The sequence below is a fragment of the Pteropus alecto genome, unplaced genomic scaffold (assembly GCF_000325575.1).
Source record: "Pteropus alecto unplaced genomic scaffold, ASM32557v1 scaffold161, whole genome shotgun sequence".
Taxonomy (NCBI): domain Eukaryota; kingdom Metazoa; phylum Chordata; class Mammalia; order Chiroptera; family Pteropodidae; genus Pteropus; species Pteropus alecto.
Window position 1 is genome coordinate 7,450,540 of NW_006432943.1, and position 21,663 is coordinate 7,472,202.

Consider the following 21,663-nt stretch of genomic DNA (forward strand, 5'->3'; position numbering starts at 1 on the left):
CTTTTTTGAATGGGTAGACTGACAACACTTGTGAAAGAATAAGTTAGAATGGGTCTATGTTTGTTATATTGGAGACAAAATATGATACCAGGCCAGCAGTGTAGATATCATACAGCATTTGGGCAATTTAAGGATATGGTTTAGTACTTCTAGAACTAAGTTATGTAAAAAATATAAAACTTTATCTCTGTGGAGACCCATAATGATGTGACATCATTTATAGGGCTTCTTACTGCTTATTAGCCATTTTATGATTGGGAATTCTACTTAAAATAAGTTATGAATTGGTATTTCTCCAAATGCCTCCTTTTTAATCACAAGAGTAATAGTTTCCATGATATCTAATTTCATTTTAAAATTAACAAATAAAAATGTTATTGTTTTAATATGAAGATTAAACCAATCACTGAATGCTGTTACTTGAATAATTTTTAATGGATAAATCACAGAGTTTATTTTGTACTTTTTAAGCCTTTTGTGAGTTTTTTTTGTTATGAAGAAAATTTAGAAAAAAATCATTTTCTTTGGTATTGGGAAATATGGAAAGTTATAATATCTTCATGGTTCTATTTGCATTTTAATAACACTGAGAAATATTATCATATACAGTACATTTCTATGTCTTCCAGAGGTAATAATTTTAAAACCACCGCACCCTTGAGCCATAGTATCAGCCTGTTCAAAGAGGCACTGTGTCACTGTTAACATGACTAACATCTCTGTTATCAGGATACACATTAGTAGTCTAAAAAAAAAGAAGACCTAAGGTTTTCTACAAAGCCTTAAGTTAGGCAGATTTATTTTATGTTTAGCCTTCCCTAATGTGCAATTAATTTGTTTTTTTTCCTTATATTAAAAACATCATTTTCTGGTTCTTCAGTGTAATCTCTTTTTGAGTATGAATGAACATAATCTTGAAGAAAAGCTTTCTTAATATTGCATACCTCAATTTCCATTAAGAAAAGGAACAACAGAAACATGTTTTTATTAGTTGTTGAATTATCAAAGAAATGTGTTCTTGGGTTTTCCTTATTGAAAAATTAGTACAGATTTTTCTTGGGATTTATGGTGCTTCCCTGAGTAGAATCTGAGTACTAAAAAAAATTATTAAAATGCTTTTACTTCTTGTGAATAGGGAGATGTGTATAATAATCAATGATGGGTAAGGGTGATTTACATAATCAAACTATGTAAGAATAAGTACTAGATGGTGAAAAAGGTAACAGTGTACAAAAAGACCACCAGTCAGATCCCCAGGGGGGCCAATGAACTAAGTTTCTCTTAATATTTTTACCATCATCCGAATTGGAACCAACTTCAGTCAAATGTTACTTATTACTTAGATTTCTTGTGTCTGCCCATTATAATCACCTGGGATCCTTTTTATAAACATAAATACTCATACCCTAATATACCAACTTAATTAGTCTGGAGTAGGGCCCTGGGTATCAACATTTTTTAAAAAGCTCTATAAAGGGATTCTAATGGGCAGCCAAGATAGAGAATTACTGATAAAAATCAGGACTTTTCAAACTAATATTGTGTGTCATATGAATCACCTAAGGATTTTGTTAAATTGCAGATTCTGATTCAATATTTCTTTGTGGGACCAAAGATTCTGCATTTCTGAGTTCCTAGGTGATAATTGATACTGCTGGTCCTTAGAGCACACTTTTGAGTAGCAAGAATATGAACCATGTTTTTCTGATTATTATTTTGCTCATAACCATTTTATAGTTCAAGGACATCGATAATGAGATTTAATTTCAGAAGTGAACTTTTGATTGGGCAAAAAAAATTCTCTTATAACCAAACTCTGTTAGTCCAAATCGTGGCTCAAAGCAGTGAGAGCATTAAGAGGTCCGAAAAAGTACTAAGTATGGATATTCTCTTAATAAAAATCAATGAAGTTAGAGCCATTTAATGACAATGCAGCTAAAATTTGCTTTTGTGTCATTTATACAGAGAAACTTTGCTCAATAGATTATGAGCAAAAAAAAAAATCAGCATTCCGATTTAAAATTTGAATTTTTATTTATTAAAATAAATTTCCTAAAAATCTCAAATATGAGCTGTTAGTCTTGTTCTAGTAAAATTGCTTTGGTGTGATGGAATCCACTGAAGCTTTAGTGGATATCATTTAACAGAATCTTGTCTGAGGCATTACAATGATGATATTTTGAGTATGTTTGTATGCTGTGTGTGCTTGAGCTGGTAGGTACATAATATTGCTTTAGAAAAAAGTTGCCTAATTTTCTCCCTTTTGTCTGTTGTTTTTTTCTCCCACTTCTTAGCATCATTCACGGTTATGTGTTACAATGTGTTATGTGATAAATACGCCACCCGGCAGCTATATGGCTATTGTCCATCCTGGGCATTAAACTGGGAATACAGGAAAAAGGGAATTATGGAAGAAATTGTTAACTGTGATGCAGATATCATTAGTCTTCAGGTAACACTAAAGAAATTGAATTATCTTTAACATAAAGGTGAACTTAAAAATAAAAGAAGGGAGAGATCCTATGTTCAAAGCAAAACTCAAAAGGAATTGTTTTTTCTCCTCTTAAAATAAGGGCAATTTTAATAACCACAGAAGACATTTCCTCAATGGAACAATTTTGCTAAGTACAGCCATTTACTTACACACATTTATTATTTTCTTAAGTGAAAATTATTTCATGCATCATTCATGTTAACAGTTTATTGCATGAACAAATTATTAGTATTGCTGAAAGAGAATGCTGCAGAAAATATTATCTTTTAGGAATATAAATTTAACTTGAATGGAATCTGAAAAAAAAATTGCCCACTCTTGTTCCTTAAGGATAACCATTTTGAACATTTAAAAATATTGTACTATAAATCATGCATTTTTGCCTTATTTTAAAAACCACCTCTGAAATATAGATTCTTCTATTTTATAACACTTTTATTATAATTTACCTGAAGAAGCACCTTTCCATTGAAATGTTTTATTGCTTCTGTTCAACACTCAGATAATGATTAGCCAAGATTTATAGGCGGTTTTTAGTAATTTTTTTTCTTAGCAACTTTTAAAACATATTAAATACTTACAAAGGTGTTTTAAAATTTTTAGCGTTAAAATTTTATACCTTCTTTTCAGCCTAGTCTGAGAGAAAGTTATTACTTAAAAATTTTTTTGTACTACAGCTTATTCATTTTTATGTTGCCCATGGTTTATATAACTTCTTGGGAAATAATAAATAAAAGTCTTCAAAAGTTAAATTCTCTTCTCAACACTGAGAACTGTCCACAGAATTGGGGGAAGGAGGAGACAAACAGGCTTATTGTAGTTACCTAATTGTCCCCGTTTTGATTTAGTATTTAGTATTTGTGGTATTTGATTCAGTATTTGAAGTAATAATACCTTACTCCTAAAGTAAAGTTTGAAGGATAAAAATATCATAATAAAAGCTTTCTTATTATAAAAATAATACTGTCTTATAAAGTATTCATTCTAGAGAAGTTGAAAATTTTGAAAAAATGTAAAGAATGATGGAAGAAAACACCTAACCTCATGTCCCAAATGATAGTTGCTGTGTTAAAACTTAGGAAGTATTTCTTTTTGGAATACTTCTTGATGGAAGAAAACACCTAACCTCATGTCCCAAATGATAGTTGCTGTGTTAAAACTTAAGAAGTATACGTTTTTTAATTCACTTATCTATATATTTACAGATATATTTCCAAAATAAAGTCTCAGTCACACTATTGACATATTTTGTTTCTTATTTATTGCACTTAATGTACTTTCTGAATTATTAACAGAGACCACTGGATTCAGGTACCTATATATTCCTTAAAGTAGAATTTTTGGTTGATCTTAAGCTTCTCACTTTTGGATATCATTCTTTTACACCACAGTTGTAAAAAATTTTTTTAATTTTTAAATTACCTTTTTATGTATAAAATTACTATTCCCTAGCAGTTAATCTATAATATGATCAACTTTATTTGTTTAATTACCAGTCTTGAGGAAGTGAAGGATAGTGGAATGACCTCTAAATTGGGAGTCAAAAGACTTGGGACCTACTAGCTATGTGAGCATGAGAAAATCATATAACATCTGGTTCTTTTAGGTTTAAAAAGCTGCCATTGTCAAATGGCTGCTGTTAGCAGTAAGGAAAGATAGAAAATTATGTGAATTATTTTAACTTAGTCACATCTTACTCATAATGCTGACATTTTTATAGCTTAATCATAGTTTTCCTCTTAATCATGATTTCCTCATGTCAATGATTTCCTCAGGAAGTGGAAACAGAGCAATACTTCACTCTCTTTCTGCCAGCGTTGAAGGAGCGTGGATATGATGGATTTTTTTCTCCAAAGTCACGTGCCAAAATCATGTCTGAGCAGGAGAGAAAGCATGTGGACGGTTGTGCAATATTCTTCAAAACAGAAAAGTAAGTTAAGGAAGCAAAGCATGATAGTGTAAACTTATTTCTTCAATTACCACATATTTGAAATGGCTTTCATTCTATGTGTCAGTTATATCTCAAATAAGTTACTTTTACAAAAAAAAAAAAGTTCATTTTAACCTTATAAAACACACAAAGAGCTAGAAAGCAAGTGATACAAAATTAAATTTTAAGTTAATTCATGTACTTGATATGGTGTTATAGTCATATTTCCAAATATATTTTCATAAAGTAAAATACTAGTTTTGGTGTAAAAAAAGAAAGTAGTATCTTTTAAGATTGGAAATAAGTTTTTAGTTTCTGATTATTTTTGATAGTCGGCCTTGTTTAGAGTAATTTATTTTATCAACCTTTTCATCTTTAAGTTAACATTTTATTTATTTACTGAATGATTATTGAGTATTTGCTTTGTGACAAGTGCTGTGCTAGTCACAATAGACACAAAGATAGACAAGACATAGTTCCTAATCCCACTGAGAGCTCTAGTCTAGTAGAAAAAGGTAAGCATATAAGAAAATCACAATATAATGGTGTAATTAAGATAGAGATATGCCTTAAGATAGATAAAGGAGGACAGAAGAGCGGCACAGAGCTTATGGAGGTGGAGAGTTAAAGGTTTGATTGAGACAGGACAATGGAAAGCAGTCATTATCAGACAATCAGAAAACATGACTTGTGGTTTTTTTTCTCTGCTTGTAGTTGCCTGATAGTCAGTCACCTTATTCCTAAAGTTCTTTTTGTTTTTTTTTTTTTTTTTTTTTTTTTTAGGGCTGTTAATGTAGTTGATTATAGTACAGTCAAAATGAGAATATTACGAATCTACCTATTAAAATAAATGATCTTGTGCTTTAATATTCTTGACTTTAAAATGGAAAACAGTATGTGTTCAGCCTACTCACTTCAGAGGTATTTATAAGAATTAAATGAAGTAATGAATGGGTAGGTACTTCCTAAACCATTAAATTACCTGGAAATACTTTTATTATCATTATAATTCTGTTTCTGTAGTCATTTGTAATTTTAGTATTTCTCTTACTGGATTTATTATGTTGTGTGCATTGGATTTAGACCTGTACTTCTTACTCGAAGGTACAGAGCCATACCAGGCTATTTCTTGAGTGCTGGCTGAGTGACTAGATGGTAAGAGGCAGATTCTTTTGGTTACCATCTTGAGGAAAAGAGAAGAATATTTTTGCTTCCCTAAAGGCTGCCAATTTTAGAGTGGAAAATCTGAAGGGATCTCCAGTGGAAGACTGAAATATTTGAAAGTATGATAGAGGTTAAATCTCATGAATAATAATTTGAGTTTGATATATTCTATAGAGAATCACCTACTTATAAGCATGTACATGCTTATGACTTTTTTCCTATTTAATACTTATTATAACAAAGCCAATTAAATGTTTTTATTGATATAGGCATATTACCAGCATGACATCTTATTTTAAGTAAATCAATTAAGTGAATTTGAAAGATATTCGGTTCACCTCTCTTATTTATTTGTACCTTTTCTGTTTTTTTTTTCCTGTGAATTTTTAATAAAGACATTCTCATTTTGATTAACAATTAGTACACAGCCCTATAATATTCAAGGTCAGAATAAATGTAGTGGGTCGATTTTTTTTTTAATGAATTTTAGAATAAACAAGCTATTACTTTCATAGTATTTACATGTCAGGCCTTTTATTTATATGGATTATCTTGTTTAATTTTTAAAGCAATCCTCAGAAGTAGGAATAGAGCTATTTCCTCATTTTTATAGATGAGGAAAACAAGGCACTGAGTGTAGTCTGGCTTCATAGTCAGTGCTTTTAACCACTGCGCTAAACTGAATCTCTAGGCTTCTTATTTGAGCTTTCGATATTACTTGGTACCTCTTATAAAGTTACCTCATTTGGAAAAATTGTCTTGAATTTGATATTTGTTAACCTGTAGGCATACACAAATTTCCTTGAAACACCATAATATTTTTTAAAGGTGCTGATCACATCGAGACATTTAACATCAAGCTCTTTATCCATTTGGCATTGTTTCTTTCTGATGAAAGAAAATACAGAAAATTTTTGTCATTGTCTTTATGGTTTTGAAAGAAAAATCTAAAATGCCTTGATAATTTATTAGATAAGATTTTGAAGTAAGAATTATCTAGGAAACTTTAAATAACTGAGTATTTGATACTTGAATAGTTAAAAATACTGTGAATTAGTTAAGAGATGAATTGATGCTTGAATAGTTAAAAATGCTGTGAATTAGTTAAGAGATGAATACATAGGAAATAGATGCATCATTTGGATTTCTTCCCTTCTTCAACTCTTCTTGCCTAAATAGTAGCATGGATCCAGCAACAGTAAAACAGACCTAGACTTTAAGTGTGATACATGATTACATTCTACCTCTTCTGAACAGTACCAAGTATTTGTTTATGTCATATTAGCTACAGGTATCCAATGCCATACTATTGGGAGTTAAACACAAAATATACTACCTTGCCTTTATTCTATTCTTTCTTCGGATTGGAGAGATAATGCTGTGCAAATAAAAGATAGTTTTGACGCCAGGTCCTTCTCTTATTTATGTAGCTGTATAATATTGAATGATTCCCTTATCCTTTCTGGGCTTATTTCCTCATTTATATATATTTGTATATTATCTGGTAAGATAATTTCTTTATATAGTTAACAAAATGAACAAAGTGAAAAGATAGATGTAGAAAGGACTTCAACTCTGTACTCATTCTCAGTTTCATTCCTCTAAAATCCAGTTCCTGGATGATAATTCCTAACCTTCACTGATGACAGTTTTTTACTTTCATTGAAAAGAGTGGTAACAATAAATGGAAACTGATAAAATTACTATTTGAGCAAAATACTATAATAATCTCTTATCTATTGTGATGAATGGATAGGATATTGCCTAGTAAAGGCGGGGACACAGATTACCAATTTTTAGAGAATTAGAATAAAATATTCCTGTATCATATTCATTCTAGTTTAATTTGGTCTTTGGGGATTCACAAGGCACTTCAAGATTTGGAAGCACCTTTTGGTCATTTTTATGTGCCTCTTTTTGGGATTGACATATAGAGTTACCAGAAAATATAAATTTAGATTGATAAAATGCCAGAAATCAGCTTTTGCTTTGTCCTTTATCTCAATAAGTATTATCATCAGTTCAAACTATTTTATAAAATACATATATGCCTAATTGTATGTATTTCTGGGTATATATGGCAAGACTGTTATTATAGAGAAGTTTTATAGACTCTGAAATTTGAATTTCTTTTTGCCATATTTTATTCTGTAGATTTAACAGTTAGTAGAAATGGGGTCTTGGATTTAGATACACAATTTGAAGGAATCCAAAGTGGAGAGAAATGTAAATGAAACCAGACCTAGATTTGCTGTTCCTGAGGTTAGCAGTTCTGATCTGATCCTGCTTTGTTTCAAATCAGTGAGAAAGGGAAAGATGAGAACAGCAGGTTTAAGACAGTGTGACTGTTACACTGTGAAGAGATAGTCTGTTCCAATAGGATCTGGGAACCAGGTTGTCATGGTGCTTACTTAGTCCTTGCTATATTGCCTCTGCTTTCTGACTGGCTTCCAATCTCAGAGGTACCACATAAGGCCAAGTCCTTGCTTTTTCTTCCTATATTATTACAAGTAGTTTTGTGCTTGAGAAGAGAACATTCATTGGTTATAGTATTATCCCCAAATGACTTATTATGATTATCCTGTCTCACTAGTTTCTCAGTTATTAATTTCCTATGTCATACGTGGTAGTTGCATTTAGAATTTGTCTACATTACTTTTTAAAAAACATGGCGATTTTGGTTTCTAATGTTAACTTACCATTAATTTAATGTAGTACATAAAATTATTGCTTCGTGCCACAGTTTCCTTACTTTCTAATATGGATAGTAATAATTGTTCCACCTAACTTCAGAGGTTTCTTATATGGGCTAAAATGATCAAGAAAGTAAATGTGCTTTCAGTGGTTAAAAGAATTTTACAAATATAGGTAGGATGGTGTATATTCCCTTTTCCCCCCTATTTATCCAGTCTCTAAGCTTATCTTTTTTAGTAAATTATTTACTGGCTCTCTCATGGTTACTAAACGGGACCCAGGAACACATTTTATAGTACTGAATATGCAATAAAAACTTCTATTTGCTTTAGGTTTAAGAGTTTTGGGATATGATTCAGAAAGGGTCATAGTTAACTTTTGTGTGGTAATGCTTTCTTCTGGACAATGTACTACTACATTGTTCCTTTTGGCTCTTAAATGAATTTGCAGAGGAAATATGACTTTTTTTAAAAAATTATAGTTGACATATAATATTATATTAGTTTCAAGTGTACGACAGTGATTCAATATTTATATACCTTATGAAGTAATCACAATAAATCTAGTAACCATCTGTCAGTGTACATAGTTATTATATTATTGACTATTCCCTATGCTATATATTACATTCCCATGACATTACTGGAAGCTTGTACTTCTTAATCACCTTCCCCATTTTTGCCCATCCCCTGCCCCCCTCCCCTTTGGCAACCATCAGTTTGTTCTGAGTTTGTTTCTATTTCATTTTGTTTGTTTTATTTTTTAGATTCAACATGTAAGTGAAATTATACGTTATTGTTTTGCCTGCTCATAGTTGGTATTCACTGTCTTCTCCCTAGCATTAATTTAATCACATCACAGCACATAAAATTACTATCTAGGTCACAAGTTAGTAAGAAATTGAGTTATTTCTTTTTTCTGTTTGAAGGACTCTTTTGAACACGTTCTTCCTGCATTTGAAACATTCAATCTAATAATCTTTCTCAAATCATGTAAGAGAGGTGAGGTCTTTTGTGTTTGTTTTTGTGTCATATCAATATTTATTATGTATGATCTCTCATACCCATTTGACCTTCTATGAAATAAGATTTTTAAAAAGGTGAATATATAGAATTCTTAGACTAAGATAAAATAACATCAGGAATAACATTTATAGTATCTATGTACTATCTACAGAGTAGGAATAATTAAATGAATTAAAATAGAGGGGCATGTTTTAAGATTTTACTTATTACTAAGGCTTGATGGCTTGGATTGATAAATGGAAAATAACTATAAACTAGTATGTCTTATTCATAAGAAACATCTAATAGAAGGAATGGAGGACGACCTCTTTATGTCAAAATACCACCTGTTTGGAAATCTGCGAGACAAAGTGGAAGCAGAGTGGACTACATTTTACTTGGTTATGTGTGGAAGGGAAAAGTATGAAGTAGTATTGGTAAGGTGGTATAGGTAGAATACGGATAATTATGTTTTACTATATTATAAATTATTATTATTATAAATTTAAAATAACTACAGAAACAAGATAAGTTGTAAGAGATTACAGTTACCTGCAGTAGCGTTGGAAATTTCATTTTCTAAAAGCAGAGTACCTTAAAACTTTTTAGGGTTCAAGAAGTATATCTGTGTTCTTACTTAATTCTCACTGGAAAGAAGAAACTTTCTTTAGTTCCTTAGTTCTCAACTATCTCTTTGGTTATTCAGCTAGTTGTGCACCACATAATGACATTCTGGTCAACCATAGACCACCTATACTACAGCAGTCCCATAAGATTATAATGGAGCTGAAAAATTCTTATTGCCTAGTGATATCATAGCCGTCATAAAGTAGCACAATGCCTTACTCATGTGTTTGTGGTAATACTGACGTAAACAGGCCTATACTGCCAGTGGTATAAAAGTATAGCACATACAATTATATACAGTACATAATATTTGATAGTGATAATAAACGACTGTTACTAGTTTATGTATTTACTATACTATACTTTTTATCATTATTTTAGCGTGTACTCTTTGTCCTTATTAAAACAAGTGCTGTAAAATAGTATGCAGCAGCTTCATACATCTAGTGTTTACCATGCCTCTTGATTGCATCATTTTCTCTTGTTCTTGATTAATCTTCTGTCATTTTATGCAGTAACATGCTGTACAAGCTTGTAGCTTAGGAGCAATAGGCTATACCATCTAGGTTTGCGTTAGTATATCATTATGTTTGCACATGATAAAATTGCCTAACTACACATTTCTCAGAATGTATCCCCATTGCTAAGTGATACATGACTGTATTGATGAAGCTGAAATGATAAAACTCAAGGATGTGACTCTGCCTCTTTTAGTATTTTATGCACCAAGGAAAGAAGTGTTGGTTATAATGACGTATGTACTCTGTTTAGGAACACTGGTTTTATCTTTCTAAACTTTTTGAAATCAAAGCCATTAACAAATGGATACTTCAAGAAGATTGGGAAATTTTAAGTCAAAAGTAGGGCAATACAATTATAAATTATACTAGCAAGAACAAAGTTGGAAGAGTAGTTGGCAGCATTTAATAAACAGAATAATTGTTCAGGATTCATTTTGCAAGGATATATATTTTTTTAATGAAGGAAAGTCAGTAACCAAGCATATATTTTAAAGAATTTATGTACCTGTGATTTTTGCCAGGAAAATTAAGAAAATGCAGAGGTTTGGTAAGAGTGGTAAGATAACAAGGAGGATATTTTAAATAACATTGTGCGAAGAGGAGATTGGCAAACCAAGAAGATAAGACTGGTAAATCAAGAGAATCACTAAACTGCCTTAATTAGTTAGGTTTCCAAATCAAGATGATTACATCTCATTTTACTAAAAGATCTTGCAAAAGTATGATTAGAGGACTGGCATATGTAATCTATTATGATTATTGGTGTATGGAAGTTTTAGGGTATTGGAGATGAATGAACTATCTCACTTTTCAAAAAGAACTTCTAAGGGAATAATAGTACTGCCTCTTGCAATTTGGGTTCTCTAGAGAGAAAACTGAGTGAGTTTGGTGTTCAGGAGTTTTTTGGAATCAACATCCATGGAAAGGAACAGGGAAGAAGCAGAATTGGGCATAGAGGGTAAAGAAGTGTTGCCATCCTGACATCCTCAGCTGACCCCACCTCTAGTTTTGGAGCTGAAATGAATGGTCTGTGAGAGTTAACCCAGGAAGGACCAAAATCCTCTGATCTTTATCTTTTGCTTTTCATCTAAAATGGGATGTGGGCCACTCCCAAAATACTTGACCTTTGGTAAAGCAGCACTCTTCAACTGGAGCAATTCCTGAAGGAATCTGGAATGTTGATGAGGAATCTGGGCAGTATATCTCCTTGTCCACTTTTTGCAAAACTTTTGTAAGTTTTAGGACTATATGTATGAAGTACCTATCACAGGTATTAATACAAAGTAGATCCTTAATGGCAGCTTTTATTATTTTTATCATTCCTATTGAGAGTTTTGATTATTTCAGAGAAGACAGATACATACACGTAAGATTTATAAAAACCAAAAAGCTGGCAGAGATATTTAATCTTTTGGAAAAATAGAATGAAGTTTTATAGTGCTCTTAGTAACTGAATTGATGAACTAATGAGAAGCTCATGAAATGATACTCAACAGAAATAGATAAAGTCTATGCTCTTAGACTTTTTAAAAGAAGAGAAAGAGGGAGAGATAACATCATTTGAGAATACAGAAAAATATTTATGTGCAAAAATGTACATAATTAGGTTAATTATAATAGCTTAAATCAAAAGTAACTTAAATGTCCAACACAGTTTAAATTATGGTGCGTCTGTATAGTGAACTATATTGCGATTATAAAAATTGATTTTGGAGAATATTTAATTTTATAGAGAAGAATCTCTGTTAGAATGTTCACTAATAAGCCAAAATATAAACTTGTAAGTACTATCCTAATTGCATAAAATATTTTTTGAGTGCATATGCACGGAGAAAAGTCCAGGGGATTAAAATTATTGACTTATTAATGGGGATGTTGGGTTGCAAGTGACTTTAAATTTTCTTTATATTTTTCCTCATTCCCAAATCTCTGTGATAAATGTATGTAGCTTAATAAAATCATTTTTTCACTTATTTTTAAGCATCTATAAATGCAGGAATGAAGAGACCTGATTTAAGAACGAAAAAGACCAAAAAATTTTAGATATATATTCTTATTTGGCTTATAATTAATATGACTATCCCCAGTTTCAGTCTTTATTAACAAAAATACAGTCCACAATGAAGAAGGTAGTGTTCATTTATGCCCAATTCTAGGTACTGCACCTTTGAGTAAACTTGAGGTGTTAAAACGAAGAACTCTCTTACACCATATATATAAAAAATTTATCTTTTTTTTTTCCTAGAAAAGATTTGCAATGTACATTTAAAGTACAGTTGACTCTTAGACAACAGGGTCAACTGCGTGGGTCCACTTATACGTGGATTTTTTTCTAATAAATGTACATTAGCCCTTCTGCCTCTTTGGGTTTTACATCTGCAGATTCAACCAGTATTTTCAAACAGTATTTTTGATCTGTGGTTGGGGGCATCTGTGGATACAGAGGACCGACTGTATTCATCGTTCTGCGCCATTTTAATAAGGGACTTGAACATCCATGATTTTGGATATCAGGGGGTGGGGTCTGGAACCAATTTCCTGCGGATTCTGAGAATACAACTAAAGTTTTGGGGGAGTCAAACGTTATACGTGGATTTTCAACTGTGCTGGGGGTCATTCCCCCTAGTCTCCATATTGTTCAAGGGTCAGCTGTAGGGTCAAGTGGAATACAAATTAGATTTATTCTATATTCCTTTAAAGAAAAGATCTAGGTCTAAGTTTAGTGAGAGAAAAACACAGGAAAACAAATTTTAGTTAAGGAAGATACTTCTAATAATTAGATACCTCACCCCAAGTAATGGCCTGACTTAGGTAGAAGTAGAATTTTCCAGTACTAAAAATATTACAATTAAGCAGGATTTTCAGACTTTCCTATAGAACTATGGGTTCTTATAAATAAGCCCAATAGTTCTGTATTTATATTTCAAAAATTAAATAAAAATAATTGAACTGTAATTTTAAAATAATGTGTTTACTCACATGTTTCAAATACCAAATTTTAACACTTTGGAAATCAGTAACATTTTCCTGATGTACTGCTTACTTGACTTGCTTTGGTGCAGACCTCTAAATTGAGTTTTTGCATGCTTGCTTGCTTTTTCTGACTTCAAGGCCAGTTATTTACCACTTGTGTGTCTATGTGAATGAGGATTTTTATTAATACCATATAACTGAAACAAAAATACATAAAAATTTGGGTAGTGAGACTGATATAAGACTATAATTATCATCCTTACCCTCTGTTTTCAATTTTTTTTATCAAAACATCCTTTATTTTAGTGATCGATTTATTCAAACATAATATTTCTTTCATCTGTTTTATGTATGAGAATCTTCCTAGAAATTGTTTGAATGAAAAAGGTATTCTGTTTAAAGATGTTTGAAAAAGTCTGATGTGAAGGATGGTCAATTCTACCTATAGAGCATATTTTGAATCTGCCTGCTCCTCTTTATTTCTCTTATCTGAGTCTAAGCTACTGTCAGCTGTCACCCAAACAACCTCAAAAATTTTCTAATTGGTCTCAAAATTAACACTCTGGCTCCTGTAATTCATTCTTTACAAAGCAGCTGGAGTGATCTTAAAAAATAGAAATCAAATGTGATGTCCTTCCCTTGTCATTCATCTTCTTCTCATTTCATACCCTTCCAACATCATTTCATACTTTCATTCTTTTCTAACCTGTAAACACAGCTCTTTGGTGGCTCAGGGCCTTTTCTTCCTCTACTTAGAGTGCTCTTAATTCCATTCTTCACCTTGGTAACGCCTTATCCTTCCTGTTTCAGTTTAAAGGTCACCTCTTTAGGGTAGAGAGTACAAGCTATACTATCTTTAATCACTCTGGGTTAGAAATAGGCACATGACCTAACCTTTTACACTTCTCAGTGCATCTGAGATATTCAGAATTGAAGTAGGGAGAAGAGTATTGTTTCACCTAGCACAGTGTCCTGTGGCATAGTAAGAATTTAGTCAACATTTAGCAGAGATGTGTTCCTGCTTCTGTTTCAAAGTTAGGAAGATGAGATGGGATCCTGTTATAAGAACAAAGATGTCTTCTCTCCACTTGACACGTAGTGAAAAGTAGACAGTATATTTAATAGGGATTGGTCATTGATAAATATTTCACAAATTTAATAAAAGACTGAATGAGGTTAAATGGCTTGACCAAGGTCATATTGCTATTAAATGTTAGTGCTAGACTGAATCCTATTAGGTTCTACAACTCTACAGTACTTAATTTGGCAGTAAGGAAGAAAATACTATTAGCGCCAGAGCTATAATCTCAGGGAGAGCCATTCTTCATCATATAGAATCTGTTTTTCTGAAATACATTCCAATTCTACGTACCAATTCCAGCTTTCTAGTAAAAGCCAGATGGAAAAATTGGGTTCTCCTTAGCTGAGATAAGGGTATGTCCCTGTATTGTGTTGACAAATTTCTTGATGTGGTGAGAATAAAACTGCAAACAGGGTAGGTAGATTTTAGTCCATTTTTTCTCATTGACTTACTGACTCATTAATGTTCTGTTCACCTTTAAATACCAGAAAATTCCAACAGTAGCTTAAAGAAATGGGAGAAGGGTAACTTTCTCACACAAGAAGTCCAGAAATGTCAGTCCAGAAATTGGTTCAGCTGCTTCTCCATCTATAGTGGGTTAACTTTTGCGCTCCAGCTTCTCACCACATGGACGAAGTTGTAAAAGAGCATAGGGATGTATATGCCATCTTTACTAAGTGGTGCTTCCAAGAAAGTTTTACAATAATGAAAATTCTTATGTCCTATTGGCCAGAACTGTGTCCCATGGCCCTTTGCAGCTAGCAAATGACTAGAGAGAGTGAGTAGTGTGTGTATCTTGTGCTCCCTTCGTTTAATGTCTGTTAGCATGATATCCAAGTACCTAATACCATAGTAATAATGCATTGTACCTTTTAGATTTACATTGGTGCAGAAGCATACAGTGGAATTTAACCAAGTAGCAATGGCTAATTCAGATGGATCCGAAGCTATGCTGAACAGAGTGATGACAAAAGACAATATTGGTGTTGCTGTGGTATTAGAGGTCCACAAAGAACTATTTGGAGCAGGTAAGTGCATTTTAAAATATTCTTACTACATATATACAATGGAATATTACTCAGCCATAAGAAGAGATGAAATACTGCCATTTGCAACAACATGGATGGACCTTGAAATAATCATACTAAGCAAAACAAGCCAGACAGAAAAGGTTGAAAATCACATTATATCACATATGTGGGATATAAACCTAAAAGCAGCAAATGAACAGGACAAACAGAGACTCATGGACATGGACAATGGACTAGTGGTTACCTAAAAGCAGCAAATGAACAGGACAAACAGAGACTCATGGACATGGACAATGGACTAGTGGTTACCTAAAGCAAGCAAAAAAATAATAAAATAAAATAAAATACTCTTACTAAAAATAAACATCATCCCAAGTTTTCTCATGTCAGGTGCAGAGAATCTTGCTATTATTTGTTGCAGTTATTTTCTTGTCTTTTGTGGAAAGTTACGGGAGATGGGCCGGAAAATAGGGCTAATTTTGTAAAGCATGTATTTCTTGACATGTTACTTTCCAGGTAATCTGTAAAAAGGAAAGTCTTTAATATGCCATAAATTCCAAAAGGTTATTTGAAATAGGATATGTTTTAGTTAGGCTGAATTTAGAAATTATGATGAGTTGGAGCTCTTCTTAGCTATATTTTCAGCTTCTAGAGAGTGAAAGCTTTTGTCTTTAAGGTTAAGTACTTGGCACATTTTCTCTAATTTTTTTGTTATATCTATCTTAGTCATTGTCAGGGTAAAAGCAGATCTTTTATCTACCTGCTACTTTTGCATTTTAGATTTTTTATAGCTTAAAGTTAGAAACTTATGTATTTTTCATATCCATACTTCCCCCCTACCCCTTTGTACTGCCTACCTTTGAGCATTTAACTGTTGACTTAGCTATACTTTAGGCAAGAGCTAGGAGAAGGTGCAAGATCACATCAAGACTTTATTTTTAATGATTTTTTCTGTACCTACTAGCTGTAGAAGAAAAGATTTTTGCCTTGAGTTTTTATTTGAATTATTCACATCATGCATATCTTACAAACTTCCTTTTTTCTCCTTTTTTCCAATTTATCCATCATCAAAAACAATCTTTGATATGAGATTAAAATTTTTCTTATTTAGTCTCCATTGTTACCTATTTTTATGTCCTTTCCAGTCTCATTCTTCTCAAAAGTTTGTGCCTTTTGTTTATAGTAATGTAAAAATCGAATTTCTTTTGGAATTTTACTCTCCTTTTAATTTTTCAGGAGTAATTATAAATTATACTATAGACAATTTCATTCTGAACTATGTCTGTCTTGTACTCCTAGAAGAAGAATTTAATATTACAGAAGGTATTTATGACCCCTTTGAAGGGTCAAGTTTTTAATATTTAATACAGCGAACGTTTATTTAATCTATAGCCAAAAGTGACACAATAAAGCTTTTAGGAAAAGAAGAGAGCTTAGAAAATTTTAGCCGAAGACTACACAAAATTATTGGTAATAAAGCCAGATATAAAACCCAAGTGTCCATACTTTCAGAGCTCACTATTCCCTAAATCTCATTTTTTAAATTACCTTATCTGTGTGTATGGAATGAATTCGTGTTGATAGGAAATTCACTTTCTTATTTTGTGTAAGTTAATATGATGTTACTGCTTTTTCTAGTGACCTATCACTGATGTGCCCAGGGAATATAAGATGAATGAGTACTGGACAGTGGGAAGAATTTAAAGTTTAGATAACTCAACTGAAAACCTACCTCACTAGGTTATTGTGATATTTAAATGACAGAGATATTTAAAGTGCTTGTTTACACTAATAACTCAGCAAATCAAGATATTATAATCAAATATTGATTCTATCATGGTATACTTCCTAACTTTAGCATATAGAGTAGGGATCAACTTTCTCTAAAGGACTAGATAGTATTTTAGGCCCTATGGACTGCATATGGTCTTTGTTGTGGTCTTTTAAAAAATTTTTTGGGGGGATGGGGCAGGTATTTCAATTTTATTTTATTTTTTAAATAATATTTTTCAATTACAGTTGACATATTTCAGGTGTACAACAGTGATTGGACATTTATATAACTTTGAAGTAATCACCTCAATAAATCTAGTTATCCACCTGACACTATACATAGCTATTACAATATTATTGACTATATTTCCTATTATATTACATCCCCATAACTATTTTGTAACTACGAATTTGTACTTATTAATCTTGTCCCTTTTTTCACCCATCCCCTGAACTCCCCTCCCATCTGGCAACCATCAGTTTGTTCTCTGTATCTATGGGTTTGTTTTTGTTTTGTTTGTTCATTTATTTTGTTCTTTAGATTCTATATGTAAGTGAAATCATATGGCGTATTTTGTCTTTCTCTGTCTTAACTTCACTCAGCACAATACCATCCAGGTCCATCCATGTTATTGCAGATAGCAAGATTTCATTCTTATTTACGGCTGAGTATTATTGCATTGTATATATGTAGCACCTCTTCTTTATTCATTCATCCATTCATGGACACTCAGGTTGCCTCTGTATCTTGGCTGTTGAAAATAATGCTGCAATGAACATATGGATGCACATCTCCCTTGGAAGTAATGTTTTGGGTTTCTTCAGATAAATACCCAGAAGTGGGATTATTGCATTGTTCGTCTCCTGTTGTAGCTTTTGTTTTAAAGTCTATTTTAAAAGGTATAAGTATTGCTATCTAGCTTTTTGTTTGTTTATTTCAATTTTCATCAGTTATTTTTTTCTATCCTTTTACTTTCAGTTTCTGTGTGTTTTTCAATATGAAATGAATCTCTTGTAGGCATCACATGTAAGGGTCTTGTTTTCTTATCCATTCAGCCACTCTGTGTCTTTTGATTGGAGCATTTAACTCAATTATATTTGAAGTAATTATTAATAGATATGTAGTTATTGCCATTTTATTATTCAGATTTTTAAACTGTTTTTCTTTTTATAGAAGTCTCTAATATAATACAAAGAAGTCTCTAATATTTCTTATAATACTGGTTATGTTTTGATGAACTTCTTTACCTGTTTCTTGTCTGGGAAACTATTTATTTGTCCTTCAATTCTAAATAATAACTTTGCTGGGGAGAGTAATTTGGGCTTTAGGTTCTTACTTTTCATCACTTTGAATATTTCCTGCCAATCTCTTCTGGCCTGCAAGATTTCTGTTGAGAAATCAGTTGACAGACTTAGGGGAGCTCCCTTATAGATAACCAACTGCTTTTCTCTTGGCTGTGTGTAAGATTCTCTCTTTGCCTTTGACCTTTGGCATTTTAATGATGTATCTTGGTGTGGTCCTCTTTGGTTCATCTCGTTTGGGAATTTCTGTGCTTCCTGTGCTTGTATGTCTTAATTCCTTCCTGAGATTAGGGACATTTTCTGTCATTTCTTCAAATAGGTTTTCAGTTCCTTGCTTTCTCTTTCCTCCTTTTGGTATCCCTATGATGCAACTGTTGGTACGCTTAGTGTTATCATTTTTTGGATTTTTTTTCTTGTTGCTATTCTCATTGCTTTCTGCTGCCTTATCTTCCAAATCACTGATTAGATTCTCTGATTCATCTAATCTACTGTAGAATCCCTCTAATTTATTCTTCATTTCATTTATTATATTCTTCACTTGTGACTGGTTCTTTTTATGTTTCTTTCTCCATTTTTTATGTTTTCTCGCTTTTTGTTGAAGTTCTCACTGAGATCATTGAGCATTTTTTTACCAGTGTTTTGAACTATACATCTGGTAGAACCCTTTAATAATGTAAAACTAGCCTTAGCTCATACAGGCTGTACAAAAACAGGTGGTGGGCCATATTTAGCCCATGGGCTGCGGTTCGTCGACTCCTATCTGGAGGAGTAATTTCTATATCGTGATTACCAGAATCTCAGCACTTTACCTTTACTACTTTATGAGGTAAAGGGGAAGATATAAATTAATGAAAAAGAGTAAAAAAAAATGGCTATGGGTTTGGGGAGAAAACCTTAAGGTACTGCTATTTTGAAACATATAGCATAACCTTATTCTATTTCTAATGTTTAAATTTAGGTATGAAACCTATTCATGCTGCAGACAAACAACTGCTTATAGTGGCAAATGCCCACATGCATTGGGACCCAGAGTATTCTGATGTGAAACTCATCCAGACCATGATGTTTGTCTCAGAGGTTAAAAACATTCTGGAGAAAGCCTCTAGACCTGGCAGCCCAACTGCAGATCCTAATTCCATCCCGCTGGTGCTATGTGCAGATCTTAATTCATTGCCAGATTCAGGTATTTATAATGTTATTTTCTTATTGCATTCAGCTTTGCATTTACTTCTAGTTGAAAGACAGGCTAGTTCCTAACTTTTGAGTAGAGAATTTCTCTTCTAAATCAGAGAGTGTATCAGTAAGAATACCAGTGATGGGTCATGAGGTAATTGAAGGGAATTTAGTTAAAAAGCTATTTCCAAAAGTGTGTGCAGGTTTAAGAGAAACAAAACAATGAATGCTGCAGTACTCTACCACTCCTTCACCTGAGGGGAAAGTGGTGGGAGATATTACCAGAACTTGGAAAAACGGAGAAGGCCATTTAATAGGAGAGATGCGGTCAATTCCTGGCCAACCAACAAAGTGAGCCAGGGGACTATATATCCCTACCTCACTATGCTCTTGTCCTCTGCTCTCCTTCCAGTGCTGCCATTGACCAGATCTAACTAGAAGCTGCAGGAGCGGGTAGGATAGAAGGGTTTGCTGTTGATGCAAGTGATGGTCAGCCTCTTGAAGTATAGAATACAGGGGAGACAGGTGATCTCAAGAAGCAACCAGAAAATATTCAGCATAGGTAGCTATCTAGCTTAATAACGTTAGCAACTTTTAAGTGAGTTTATTAAATTATATTTGAATACCGGTATTAGGTGCAGAAGCATGATCAGAATTCTTCTAGGAGTTCACATTACTTCTTGAGCTTACTAAACTACTTTGTGTCCTAACTTATATTAGATCTCTGTAAAAAAAAAAAAATCAGTTCTGCATTTTAGATATTAAATTTCAAGTGTAAAACATTACAGTAGTACTGTTTTGCTATTACCAATGCGTATTCTAAATTTTATGTATTTTCTATAAGCTATTCTAATTTTTTAAAAATAATCACTCAATAATATATATGAAATAACCCAAATGCCCACAATTCGTAGTACTATTTAAAAAGTCATAAATGTAGAAAACATCTTTTTCTCCTTAGCAAATAAATGCCCAAATCATTCTTTCACAAATGTTTGTTTTTAGCCCCTAGCCCCACTGCCACCTTAACCATGTTCTCCTTTCCTAATCCTGTTTGTAAGTTGAATTGCTCTCAAGTACAAATTTTCCCCATCTCAGTTGATTTGTTTAAGCCAATTAGCTATCATTCGGCAGCATGTCATAGTGACTCTGGAGCCAGACTTTCAGGGTTGGATCCTGGTAGAGAGCTGTACAATCTATGACTAATTTTCTTATTTAAGGAAATAATCATTTTATCTACCTCATAGAATTGTTTGTGAGGCTTAAGTGTGTAAAGCACTTAAAACAGTGCCTGGCATGTAGCAAATACTAGATAAATGATAGCTCCTTTTCAGCTATTCACAATATAGATAATGTGCTCATCACTTATTCATTATGTGTTGCTGTCATTTCTGATCACAAATAGAGATGACTAACAGTGTTCATTAATCATAAGAAGGGTTGTGATATTTTTTCATGTTTACTTAATCAGTGACAGCAGTGTAATTTTTTTGAATGCTTCTACTCTCTTCAGCTTTTAAATACATCTAATATTTTTGACCAAGTGATATACCACTAGCATATAATGTCTTTTATAGTGTCAGACTGAAAACACTTTAGCTCAGAATGAAGAATGACGCCCTCACATAGCTGAAACTGGACATTGAAATGTTGAAAATGTAAAATCTGTTTTTGTTGTAAATGATTTTTTATTTTTTATGGTTTTGCTATATTTTACATATTCTCAAAGTTGTTGATTGCATAGGAGAGTGAAATACTAAAAATGTAGTGGCTGGGATAATACTCTAATAACATTTAGAGTCAAGACCTTTCTGGTGAATGCCACCTTATACCCTGGGAATCATCTTTAGCCTGAAAGAATCATTTATAAAACTGAAGATATTTCTAGGTCCTACT

General features: G+C 32.5%; 1 protein-coding gene across 3 annotated transcripts in view; it reads left to right on the forward strand.

The window, feature by feature from the left end:
* The window catches only part of CNOT6L (CCR4-NOT transcription complex subunit 6 like), a 94,121-nt gene that overhangs the window by 62,177 nt on the left and 10,281 nt on the right, over positions 1 to 21,663 (forward strand). For all 3 annotated transcript variants that reach the window (XM_006907626.3, XM_025043820.1, XM_025043821.1), the window contains 4 exons: positions 2,295 to 2,452; positions 4,270 to 4,424; positions 15,365 to 15,516; positions 19,553 to 19,777. In XM_006907626.3, coding sequence (XP_006907688.1) covers positions 2,295 to 2,452; positions 4,270 to 4,424; positions 15,365 to 15,516; positions 19,553 to 19,777 — 690 coding nt within the window. The remainder of the gene's footprint in view (positions 1 to 2,294; positions 2,453 to 4,269; positions 4,425 to 15,364; positions 15,517 to 19,552; positions 19,778 to 21,663) is intronic.